Here is a 12,860-nt window from a genome sequence, read left to right as displayed (position 1 = left end):
CTCCCAGTAGGTGAGAGGGGGCAGGCTGGGCTGAGGGACACTCCCCCCCCCCCCACACACACACCAAGTGCACGAATTTCGTGCACCGGGCCCCTAGTCTTATATATTTATTAGAGGTTCCGTGCATGAATTTGTATACAGGCGGGGTCCTGCCAGCCTGCACCAATCGGGGCCAATCAGGCTAGCAGGGAGAGGCACATCGGAGATTAGTGGGCCGGCCCTGCCCCCTGGTCAAACTCCCAGTTGAGGGGACAATTTGCATATTAGCCTTTTATTATATAAGATATTGCATTTTGTATCAAATCGGTTTCACTACCTACAGTGTGAAAAGCACTGGTCTGGTGGCACTGGCCGGTAACTGAGTTGGCTAGAGTGTCATCCCAATATGCCAGGGTTGTGGGTTTGATCCCTGGGCAGGACACATACAAGAAGCGACCAATGAGTGCATAAATAAGTGGAACAACAGATCAATGTTTCACTCTCTCTTTTTAAAGAAAAAGAAAAGTACTGATCTGGTCTATTAGGCCAAAGAGAAATTACTATATGAGATGCATCTCTATGTAGAACAGCAGTTGGATTTGGGGGATGAATTGATAGTCCTGAGCTAAATCTTCTGTAGTCACAGCCTTATCTGAAGATCATATGAACTTAAAAAGTGAAAGTGATATTATGTTAGGTCGTTTAACCATCCAGGTCAGTATTTCCCTTGGTCTCAAAAGGCTGGGTATACAGAGCAAATCTTTCTACTCTCCTCTTCCTTTTAATCTTTGAACTGTAAATGTACCTACAGCTCTCTTGAAGGTAATTGTAGTTTCACGTACATGCCTTCTGAAGGGTCATGAGCTCCGTACGTTTGCTAACTACTGCGCGGTCGGAGCACCTGGTGTTCCCTGGCTGGTAGTGATGAGGCTCTGGGGTTTCCTTGGGTTTGTGAAGCTGTGTATGATTGAGGATGAGGGCCTGTTATTTATTTTTTTAAATATATGTTATTGCCGTAACCGGTTTGGCTCAGTGGTTAGAGCGTTGGCCTGTGGACTGAAGGGTCCCAGGTTCGATTCCGGTCAAGGGCATGTACCTGGGTTGCGGGCACATCCCCAGTGGGGAGTGTGCAGGAGGCAGCTGCTCGATGTTTCTGGCTCTCTATCCCTCTCCCTTCCTCTTTGTAAAAACTCAATAAAATATTTTTTTTTAAAGCCCACGCTTTAATATATATATATCTTTTTGACTTTAGAGAGGAAGGGAGAGGGAGAAAAAGATAGAGACATCAATGATGAGAATCATTGATCAGCTACCTCCTGCACGCCCCCTCCTGGGGATTGAGCCTGCAACCCAGGCATGTGCTCTGACCGGGAATCGAACAGTGACCTGGTTCACAGGTCGATGCTCAGCCACTGAGCCACAGCAGCTGGGGGAGGATGAGGGTCTCTGAAACCAGAAGACGTGCAGGTGGAGTGGCCTTCAATTTCTAAAAAATATGTATATATACATTTCTGAAAAGTTATAATCAGCACAGTTTTATATCTCACATCTGGCTGATTAACTCACACAAAATTAATACACTTCTCTTGGAACATAACCCCATTATACTAAACTGAAATATAGGGGAACATAAGGGGTAATATACCACATTAATCTGAGTGTCAAGGCAGGTATTCAAGACCTCTGGCTGTTTAGCTCAGCCTGTTGTTTTCCCCGGCCCTGTCTTGTGTTATGCAGGTGGCAGGGGAAGGACAGAGCCTTTGATAGAGTTATGAAATATGATGGCCTCCATTGCCCATTTTTAATAAGCTCCTTGTTTGGGGTAAGGATGTATTTTATGACAAGGGATCAGGTAACCAAGAACAAATGTGTCCCTTGTTTTGCCATTGCTGTAAAAGCAAACTACAGAAATAGTAGTTCAACAAGCGCGGACAGTTGGAGGAGTTGGTTGAAGTGAAATGGAGATGACGGTGATTGAACACCCCTCCTTTGCTCCACTAAATTGCTTCTCATTCGCTATCATTGTAAACACCCAGTAAACTCTTTTTTTTTTCTTTAAGTATATTTTTTATTGATTTCAAAGAGGAAGGGAGAGGGAGATAGAAACATCAATGATGAGAGAGAATCATGGATTGTCTGCCTCCTGCACGCCCCCTACTGGGGATCGAGGCCAAAACCCAGGCATGTGCCCTTGACCAGAATCGAACCCGGGACCCTTCAGTCCGGAGGCCAACGCTCTATCCACGGAGCCAAACCGGCTAGGACCACCCACTAAACTCTTGCCTCCTCATTTTCCCTTGGTATACTAGCCCCTCCTGGCTTCACTCCTTCCTTACCCAAAAAGAGACCCATGTGATCACTTGAAGTACTCTCACCCTAATCTCCTTTCCCCTTTGATTCATTCATCCCACAAACCTCTTCCTGGGTCATTCTTTTTAAAAAATATATATTTTATTGATTTTTTTATAGAGAGGAAGGGAGAGACAGAGTTAGAAACATCGATGAGAGAGAAACATCGACCAGCTGCCTCCTGCACGCCTCCTACTGGGCATGTGCCTGGAACCAAGGTACATGCCCTTGACCGGAATCGAACCTGGGACCTTTCAGTCCGAAGGCCGACGCTCTATCCACCGAGCCAAACCACTTAGGGCAGTGGATCATTCTTTTATTGTCTTCTCTGCCCCAGCAAATGGTCTACTGAGATGAGCTGAAGGAAGCAATCTGAGAAAATTATCCAAAAAGCACTGGGACCTTTCAGTCCGTTTGGCTCAGTGGATAGAGCATCGGCCTGCGGACTGAAGGGTCCCAGGTTCAATTCCGGTCAAGGGCATATGCCCAGGTTGCAGACTTGATCCCCAGTAGGGGGTGTGCAGGAGGCAGCCGATCCATGATTCTCTCTCATCATTGATGTTTCTATCTCTCCCTCCCTCTTCCTTCCTCTCTGAAATCAATAAAAAAAAAATATTTTTTTTAAGTGCTGTATTTTCTGGATGCTATTTATTATGCCAGGAACCAAATCTTGCCCTCTACATGTGGAACCGTTGCAACTAGCTCATTGTGCTTTGTTTATTTCTTATTTTATTGACAATGACATTGAAACAGCGAAAGTTACCATCAGTTTCCTAATCAGAATAATTGCCAATTGTCCACTCTCTTAACGAGCACCTATCGGTGTTTTCTTCCTCCTGTCTACTTTCTGTTTTTAAATATTTGTTTAGCATTCCTGTCAGAAACCTATATGCATCCAAGTCTTTTTGGTTTTGTTCTTTGCTTTCTTATTTTCAGATTGTTGCTTTTGGCAGAGAGACAAAGCTATCTTCACATCTTTATCCTTAAAATGAGATAAAGTACAATAGGATGCGTTTAGCAGATGGCCCGGCGAAAGCCTTAGCGTGTTATTCATGCTGCTGTAAGTTAAATGTTGAGGCGTTCTCAGACTTGTACTCGATTCGGTCAGTTTGCCTTTTGTCTGTTCCCAGTAGTCTAGGGCAGAGGTCCCCCTTCGCAGAGGCATTCTGGGTCATTGCTGCAATCCGAAATGTGAGCGTTTCCTCCCTCCTCCTGTCTTTCTGCTGCGTTTTTCCTCTCCCACAGGCTAAATCAGACCGAGCTAGCACTGGGGAGAGGAAAGGAGGGAGACGAAACACCTATCACATCGGGTCTCACAGTTACATTAATGAGTTTAGGATGTTTAAAACGATGGAAAGTCCTTGGGGAGTTTTGGGCAGATGATATGATCTGACTTGTGTTGAGGATCTGAAGAATTGATTGTTGGGGGTGTGGGTGGGGGGCAGGGAGGTGGATGCAAAGGGCCCAGTTAGGAGGCTTTTGTAGAGGTTGAGGCGTGTCCTAGCCAGTTTGGCTCGGTGGATAGAGCATAGGCCTGCGGACTGAAAGGTCCCAGGTTCGATTCTGGTCAAGGGCACATGCTCAGGTTGCGGGCTTGATCCCAGTGCGGGGCATGCAGGAGGCAGCTGATCAATGATTCTCTCATCACTGATGTTTCTCTCTCTCTCCCTCTCACTTTCACTCTGAAATCAATAAAAATATATTTTTTTAAAAAATTAGAGGCGTTAGGTGATGATGGAGTAGACCATAGGGGAGCATAGTGGGTGTAGAAAGAACTGGTTAGGTTGGTATTAGGGGTGTAATTGAAGGACTTAGTGATAGATATGTCTTTATGGGAAATAAATAAGAACTTACATATTTCGCCCTAGCTGGTTTGGCTCAGTGGATAGAGCATCAGCCTGTGGACTGAAGGGTCAAGGGCATATGCCTGGGTTGCGGGCTCAATTCCCCAGGAGGGAACGTGCAGGAGGCAGCCCATCAATGATTCTCTCTCATCATTGATGTTTCTATCTCTCTCTCTTCCTTCCTCCCTGAAATCAACCAATATCCTATAATAAAAGGCTAATATGCAAATTGTCCCCTCGACCAGGAGTTCAACCGGGGGGCGGGGCAGCCAACCACCCACAGCCCCACCCCCGATTAGCCCCCCCATCCCAATCAGGGACGGGGCCAGCCGGACCCCACCCGCACACAAATTCGTGCACTGGGCTTCTAATAAATATATATAAAGAACTTACAGATTTCTAATGGGAGCATCTCGGTGGGCAGTGATGCCAATTACATCAGGAATACTAAATGGCAGGCAGGGTAGGCCATAAGACTAAGAGTTCGTTTTTAGACCTCTTTTATTTGAAATGCCTAGAGACACCCAGCTAGTGAGGCTGAAGGTCTGGAGGTCTCAGATTGGAGGTCTGGAGTTTGGGGGTAAAAAATGAGACACATAGATGCCATTCAAAACCTTGAAATTGGATGAAATCACCAAGGGAGTAAGTGGAGCTATGTGAGGAAGGGGAAAAAGAATCAGGAGAGTACAGTGTCCTGGAACTCAAGAAAAGAAAATGTTTCAATGGACATATTATATAATGGAGAAAGATATTTGCTATGGAAATTACAGATATCAGGTTAATATATTACAAGTGAATAGTAAAAAGATAGAACCCTGTACAGAAATGCAGAAATGATGGGAATAGTCAGTTCCCTGAAGGGCAAATCGTAATGGCCAATAAACCTATGAAAAGATGTTTAATCTCGCCATTAATCAGGGAAATGCAAATCTAAAAGAGCATGAACACCTCATGCTGTCGGAGATTGGAAGGGAGGTCATTTTCATACCTTGGTGGAAATGTAAATTTTTACAGCCTGTTTTGAAAGCAATCTGGCAATACCTATTAAAATGAAAAATACCTCTAATCTGTGATCCAGCAATCTCACTCCTGCAAATCTATCTTGTGGAAATAGAAGCTGCAGTACATAAAAATCTAAATATGTTTACGGTAGCCCTTTTTAAAGGGCAAAAACACTAAAAATAAGATAAACACCCACCCAGTAGAGAAAAGTCAAATAAATTATAGGTTATCTAATTACTGGATTATTGTGCATCCATTAAAGATAAATGGGTTAGCCTGACCGGCATGACTCAGTGGTTGAGCATTGACCTTTGAACTAGGAGGTCACAGTTTGATTCCTGGTCAGGGCACAGCCTCCGTTGCTTGCGGGGTCGATTCCCAGTGGGGGGGCGAGGGGGGGTGCTGGAGGCAGCCAGTCAATGATTCTCATCATTGATGTTTCTGTCTCTCTCTCTCCCTCTCCCTCTCTGAAATCAATAAAAATATATTTTTAAAAAGTAAATGAGTTAAATCTATGCCATTTGATTTTAAGGACTCTTCATAATGCAGAGAATTTAATAAAATGTGATTCATTTTGTGTGTGTGTACGCATAAAACACAGTCGTCTCCCTCCAAAACATTTCCCCCGTGTATAAAACATTTGTATGTATATAAACATGGAGGAAAACATACTTTGTTATTAATAATGATTAACTGGGGATAAAAGTACGTCTGAGGGAAGTTGTGGAAGTAAGCCTCCACTCACCCACTCTCTTGATAAACACACACACCACAATTTAAAAGAAAAAGGATCTACCCTAACCAGCTTGGCTCAGTGGATAGAAGGTCAGCCTGTGGACTCAAGGGTCCCAGGTTCGATTTCGATTCCGGTCAAGGGCATGTACCTGGGTGGCGGGCACATCCCCAGTAGGGGGCGTGCAGGAGGCAGCTGATCGATGTTTCTCATCGATGTTTCTAACTCTCTATCCCTCTCCCTTCCTCTCTGTAAAAAAACAATAAAATATATTAAAAAGAAAAGAAAAAGGATCTCCATGATAAAAGTGTCTGTGATATATCCCATATACATATATAGATGTAGATATGATATGAAAGGTAGTCATCAAGATGATAATGCAAAAGTATAATTTTTAAAATAAATTTTATTGATTTTTACAGAGAGGAGGGGAGAGGGATAGAGAGTTAGAAACATCAATGAGAGAGAAACATCGATCAGCTGCCTCCTACACGCCCCCATTGGGGATCGAGCCCGCAACAAGGTACATGCCCATGATCAGAATCAAACCCAGGACCCTTCTTCAGTCCTTTGGCTGACACTCTATCCACTGAGCCAAACCGGTGAGGGCCAAAAGTATAATTTTTTTAAGTAAAATGCTCAGTTGGGGTATACATTTCACACAGTTTCTGTGGGTTAGGAACCCGGGAATAGCTTACCTGGACCTTCTGCCTCTGTGTCTCCCCCAGGATCATCTTAAGGGGATGGATGAGCCTCTAAGCTCACTCCAATTGTTGGCAGGGTTTGGTTCCTCCTGGGTTATTGGCGTAAAGGCCTTGTTTGTTCACGGGCTGTTGGTCAGAGCCCTTCCTGGGTTCCAGGCCACATGGTCTTCTCCATTGAGCAACTCAAAACAGCAACTGGCTTCCTCAGCAAGCAAGCAAAAGGGCGAAACTCAGCAAGATGGACCGGACATTTGCCGTATTCCATTCATTAGGAGTAAGCAGATCAAGCCCACACTCAAGAAGAGGGGATTGTACGAGGCCAAGAATGCCAGGAAATGAGAATCATTGGTGCCACTTTAGAAGCAGCCTACCACCAGTATTCCTGGCTTTATCTCATTTTCACTTCTCTATACAGGCTAATGAGCCTCTTTTTGGAATATTAAAACTGCCCCCTCCCTCCCTGACTATCTCACGGTACATTTCTCCCTTCTTCCTGCTGTGGTCCCCTTACCTCTAGATGGCCTATTGCAGCAGACCAGTGGTCCGTGGTTCGTGAGGTCCGAAAGGTTGGCGACCGCTGGCCTGTTGGACAGGTGTTAAGACAACCCCACCCTATCGCTAGCGAATGGTTCATGGAAGACTTGAATCTTTACCATGGAAACTCTGGGAGTGCAAGTCGCTCCCCGTTCACGCTGCCATCAGAGCAGCTAACCAGAAAGTCCTGGGCTCTTTCTCAAGGTTTCTCAGACTTGAGTCAAACCCCCATCTTCTGTGACTCCCAAGCCCCGGAAGACCTTATCTCAAGCTCTCCCAACAGTCTTGGGGAAGGGAGCTTTTCCCCAAAATCCTCTCCTAATGTCCAACTCTTCCTGCCCTCTCCCACCCTATTTTGTGGTGGTGGTGGTGGTGGTGGTGGAGCTAAGTCTACAAGGGTTTTTTACCGCATTCTTCGCAGGGCTGACGTGGTTACCACCTCATTTAGGAGTGTGTACTTTGCTGTCTTGGGTCTTCAGCTGAAACTGATTCTCAAGACGTTCCTTGTTGACATCCTGTTCCATCTGCTCTTTGCCTTCTTGCTGTTCCTTTGAAGACATCTGCCCTGGGTAGTTGCCTACAGTCCCTATAACAAGAAAAGTGATTACTAATTTATTAAACCAAACAGTAAAACAAAATAGAGGAGAGATTAATGAATAAGAAAAGAAGGAAGAGAGGGGAAAGCCCTTCAGATTAGAATACATAAATACTGTCTTTATATTATTAGGTAAATACTACTGTTTAAATGGTGTTCTTGAAGTATTTGAAGTACTTGTAGAATTAAAAGTGAGGTATTTGAGTTATAATTCATAGAATAAAGCTAAACACAAAGAGAAAAATGCAGGCATAAAAAGCCAGACATGATATGCAAGCATGAATGGTCTCCATTTGGATTGATAACGAAAAACCAACAATATAATGTTTATAAGAAACCAACCTAACAGAAAATAGAAGGCAAGAATTACCCCCGAATTGGAAATACCCCTTTATCGAAGTTGAGTAAAAAGAGAAATGGCAATACTTTATATCAGACAAAAGAGAATTTAAGGTGAAAAAAGCAAATATTGCATATAATTTTATGATGACAACATAAAACCCAATGGAATTGATACCAAAAATTAAGAGTGATGCCCAGCCAGCGTGGCTCAGTGGTTGAGCGTCAACCTATGAACCTGGAGGTCACGGTTAGATTCCCGGTCAGGGCAAATGCCCGGGTTGTTGCTCGATCCCCAATAGGGGGATGTGCAGGAGGCAGCCGATCAATGACTCTCATCATTGATGTGTCTCTCTCCCTTCCTCTCTGCAATCAATAAAAATATTTTTTTTTAAAAAGAGCCATGCCCAAATTAGCACAGTCTTATGAATTGGTTTCGCAATCATCTGAATTTAGTTTTCCATGATTCTCTGTCTTTAAATACTTTTGGGGGAGGGTTTGGAAGAGCTGAGTAAAGCAGTGAAATCTCTCCCCATAATTAAGACAGGAAACAAAAACCAAGTCCAAGGAAATTAGTTCCGTTTTAGACAAGCCATGGAATTCCAGGAAACCTAGAGGTTACCTAGTGGAGCCATCGCATTTTACAGACGGAAGTCAGGGTCCCAAGAGATGCTTTAAATACTTTTGGGGGAGGGTTTGGAAGAGCTGAGTAAAGCAGTGAAATCTCTCCCCATAATTAAGACAGGAAACAAAAACCAAGTCCAAGGAAATTAGTTCCGTTTTAGACAAGTCATGGAATTCCAGGAAACCTAGAGTTACCTAGTGGAGCCATCGCATTTTACAGACGTAAGTCAGGGTCCCACGAGATGAAGTGATGCCCGCGATGCCACAATGCAGATCAGAAGCAGGACCTGACTTCAGATTTGTGGACTCAGCGTCCGCTTTTGCTCAGTTCACCGGAGCGTGTGCTCCGCGCACATGGCCCAGCAGCTCAGAGGTGCACTGTGGTGCGGACGCCTCCGGCCGGTGTCTTGGGCTGTTAGTTCCCGAGGCTGCAGATTCCTTCCAGAGACAAGGCCAGGCCCCTTTCCTTGCTCTCCAGCTCAGGGTGCCTGCCTCGCCTCCCGTTTGCAGCCTCTTGTCCAGGTTAAGCTGCTCGTAGGACCTCCGGGTGGTTTGTAGGTGTTTGTGATTTCCTGCCTGGAAACAGAGGAAAGGTTGGGGCCACGGATGGAGATTTCAGAGTCTAGGAACGTTTCCTAGAACATTCTAGCTATAGAACGTTCTGAGGGGTTTGGACATAATCCCCTCCAGCTTCTCCGCCTCAGCTGTACGTAAGAATTGGTAGGAGGTCTGGGGAAAGGCTGCCGTATTTTTAGTTTTTACTAGCTCCACGGGTTCCAGACGCACAGCTAGGAAGGCTGTGGTCAGTAGCTACTGTAGAAGGATTTGAAGCAAGGAGGTGGCATGATCAGAGTTAATTTTTCTTCATTCTGTTTGGCAAGGCTCCATTTCTAGGGGGCGTGTGTGTGTGTGAATTCGCTATTATCCCCCGTGAATTGGCTATTATCCCCCCAAAGTGCATCTTTTGAGGTTTTGTTGTTGTTGTTTTAATTACCTCACTAGGATCGGCTCCCAGGAGTAATTCTCCTGAATGGAAGGAAGTGAGTGAGTAGTTGCGGTTCCTGATTGATGTATGTCCACGATGGTTATAATCCATTTACAGTGTTACTCTCATCTATGCGTTGGGCCCCATTGGCCTTTAGAATTATTTTATAACAAACAAAAATAAATAAATTTAAAAATATTTTAAGAAAAAAATAGAAGCATTTTGTAAGGTTCAAGCAAAGAAAAACTATTGGGATTTTTGTTAGAGTAATTTTATTTTGACGTTAATAAGTTCTCAATGTTGGCATCATGTTTATAGTATTTTACATGATTTAACTGCCTATTTAATAATTTATGTTTATCTCTAATAGATTGATGAACTCCCAGAGGGAGCGGTGAAACCTCCAGCAAACAAGTATCCTATCTTCTTTTTTGGCACCCATGAAACGTAAGTCAGCAAACCGACCTGAAGTTTCAAAGCTCCAGTTTGACTCTGCTAGACTGCATTGTGCATAGAGGATCTATAACATTTCACATGTTGTGCAAATCATTATAATCAATTATATGTAAAATGGCAAACCTTAATGTGTTTTTCTTAAGGTAAAGATTTTCAGACAGTTTCCTTTTAAATGTCATCTTTGTTTCTGTTCAAATGTGTGAATCACCCAGAATTCCCCTTTGGGACGCTTCTAAGTCCCACGGTGATCCTCTCGCCACCAGTCATTGCTCTTGTAGCTCTGACATGTTTCTGTCCAGAGAAATGTTTCCCATTCATACTTCACAGACTTCCCATTCATACTTCCTGTGATACTACACTCTGTGATAAATGTAAGTTATCCCAGAGCAAAACTGTGTTCTCTACGGCGCTCTTAATCTGTGGGACCCCAGAGCACACATACCACAAATTTTTTAAGGTTTTCTAATTGTATTGGTTAGAGTACAGGCTAACCTGTTGGATAAAAGAACCTGAAAGACAGGTATTTTAAATGATACAGAAGTTTATTTCTTTTGCAACAATCCAGAGCTAGGCAGATAGAACGGGGTGGGTAGAATGCTGTGTTCTAGGGACCCAGGTTCCTCTGTCCTGCCATTCCTTGTGGTGCGTTGTCCTTGTCTGCATATTTCTTTTTCCATATATTTTTATTTGTTTTTAATATATTTTACTGATGGTTTGTTTTTTTTTTTACAGAGAGGAAGGGAGAGAGATAGAGAGTCAGAAACATCGATGAGAGAGAAACATCGATCAGCTGCCTCCTGCACACCCCCTACTTGGGATATGCCCGCAACCAAGGTACATGCCCTTGGCTGGAATCGAACCCAGGACCCTTGAGTCCGCGGGCCAAAGCTGTATCCACTGAGCCAAACCGGTTAAGACCATATATTTTTATTGATTTCAGAGAGGGCGGGAGAGAGAGATAGAAACATCAGTTATGAGAGAATCATTGATCGGCTGCCTCCTGCACGCCCCCTACTGGGGATGGAGCCCACAACCTGGGCATGTGCCCTTGACCGGAATTGAACCCGGGACCCTTCCGTCTGCAGGCTGAAGCTCTGAACCAAACCTGCTAGGGCTGCTTATTTCTTTAAAAATAAAAAAGTTTTCATTAGAAAACAAACAAATTGGCTAAACAGCACCTGTGCATCTTCCAGGTGGAGGGAAGGGGAAAGAAAGAGAACAAGTAACTTCTCGTAAGGAAATGACAGGAAAATTGCAGGTGTCACTTCCGCTTGCATCCATTCCAGTGGCAAGAAGTTGGTCGTGTGGCCACACCCAGCTGTTAGGGCAGCTGGAAAAGTAGGCTCTGGGGAGGGGGAAATCGGGAGGAGTAATCAACCCATTAATAAAAGAAAGGCGATAATGGGTACGTGGGGACCGTCGGCAGCCCTGACACACTAAGCATGTGTATGGTTAATTACGCACACATGGAGTAGAAATGGCAAATGTGGGGGGAAGCTGAAAACTATTGCGAAATCTTACACGTCTTCAAATTCAGGGTCACCCTTATGTTCACTTGGGTGTTAGTAGAGGCAGGATGAGCTGTGCCGCTGCCTGCTGCCTGCTGCCTGCCACTCTGGCTTCGTCCGCAAACGGGCCTGGCAAGGGAGCTCGCCATGAGAGGGCCCTGGAGACAAATGTCTTTCTTGTCTTCACGTGAGAAATAGTTGGGTTTCACTCAGGAAGTTAGTGTTATTTTCTTTCGTTTTGCTTTTATCTAATAGACACTGTGGCCTACGCAACTTATGTTTTCTTTCAGAGAGAGATTGCTGGGAAGGAGCACAATCCAGCCCTGGCTGGTGTGGCTCAGTGGATAGAGCATCTTTCGGCCTGCAGACTGAAAGGTCCCAGGTTCGATTCCGGTCAAGGGCACATGCCCAGGTTGTGGGCTCCATCCCCAGTAGGGGGCGTGCAGGAGGCAGCTGATCAATGATTGTCTCTCAGCATTGATGTTTCTATCTCTCTCCCTTCCTCTCTGAAATCAATACAAATATATTTTATTTTAAAAAAAAAAGAAGAAAGTAGCACAATCCAGGATTGCTGGTTTGTATACCCAGCTGTCTGTTTTTTTCTGCCTTGAAGCATGTCTATAACTCTGAAATCAATACAAATATATTTTATTTAAAAAAAAAAAAGAAGAAAGTAGCACAATCCAGAATTGCTGGTTTGTATACCCAGCTATCTGTTTTTTTCTGCCTTGAAGCATGTCTATAAAACATCTCTGATAGGTGCCTAACTCAGAGGATTTATTTATTCATTTATTTAATTTATAAACTTTTTTAAATTTTTATGTATTGATTTGGGAGAGAGAGAGAAATATCAATTTGTTGTTCAGTTATTTTATACATTCGCTGGCTGATTCTTGTATATGTCCTGACCAGGGATCAAATCCACAACCTTGTTATATCAAGACGATGCTCTAAGGATTGAGCTATTTTTAATTTGTTTACAAAAATATCCCCTAGCACCTTAGTAGATATTGATATTAAAAATACTTTACATTTGCCCTAGCCAGTTTGGCTCAGTGGATAGAGCGTCGGCCTGCAGACTCAAGGGTCCCAGGTTCAATTCCGGTCAAGGGCATGTACCTTGGTTGCGGGCACATACCCAGTAGGGAGTGTGCGGGAGGCAGCTGATGGATGTTTCTCTCTCATCGATGTTTCTAACTCTCCCTTTC

The 12,860-nt window shown here is 44.1% G+C and overlaps 1 protein-coding gene across 1 annotated transcript in view; it reads left to right on the top strand.

The window, feature by feature from the left end:
* LOC102752090 (hepatoma-derived growth factor-related protein 3) overlaps positions 1 to 12,860 on the top strand; it is a 70,493-nt gene that overhangs the window by 49,998 nt on the left and 7,635 nt on the right. The window contains exons 2-3 of the mRNA XM_015564901.1: positions 10,059 to 10,135; positions 11,431 to 11,482. Coding sequence (XP_015420387.1) covers positions 10,059 to 10,135; positions 11,431 to 11,482 — 129 coding nt within the window. The remainder of the gene's footprint in view (positions 1 to 10,058; positions 10,136 to 11,430; positions 11,483 to 12,860) is intronic.

This window comes from Myotis davidii, unplaced genomic scaffold (genome assembly GCF_000327345.1).
Source record: "Myotis davidii unplaced genomic scaffold, ASM32734v1 scaffold1221, whole genome shotgun sequence".
Classification (NCBI taxonomy): domain Eukaryota; kingdom Metazoa; phylum Chordata; class Mammalia; order Chiroptera; family Vespertilionidae; genus Myotis; species Myotis davidii.
The sequence above is the reverse complement of the archived record's forward strand: the minus strand, read 5'-3'. Positions and strand labels throughout refer to the sequence as shown.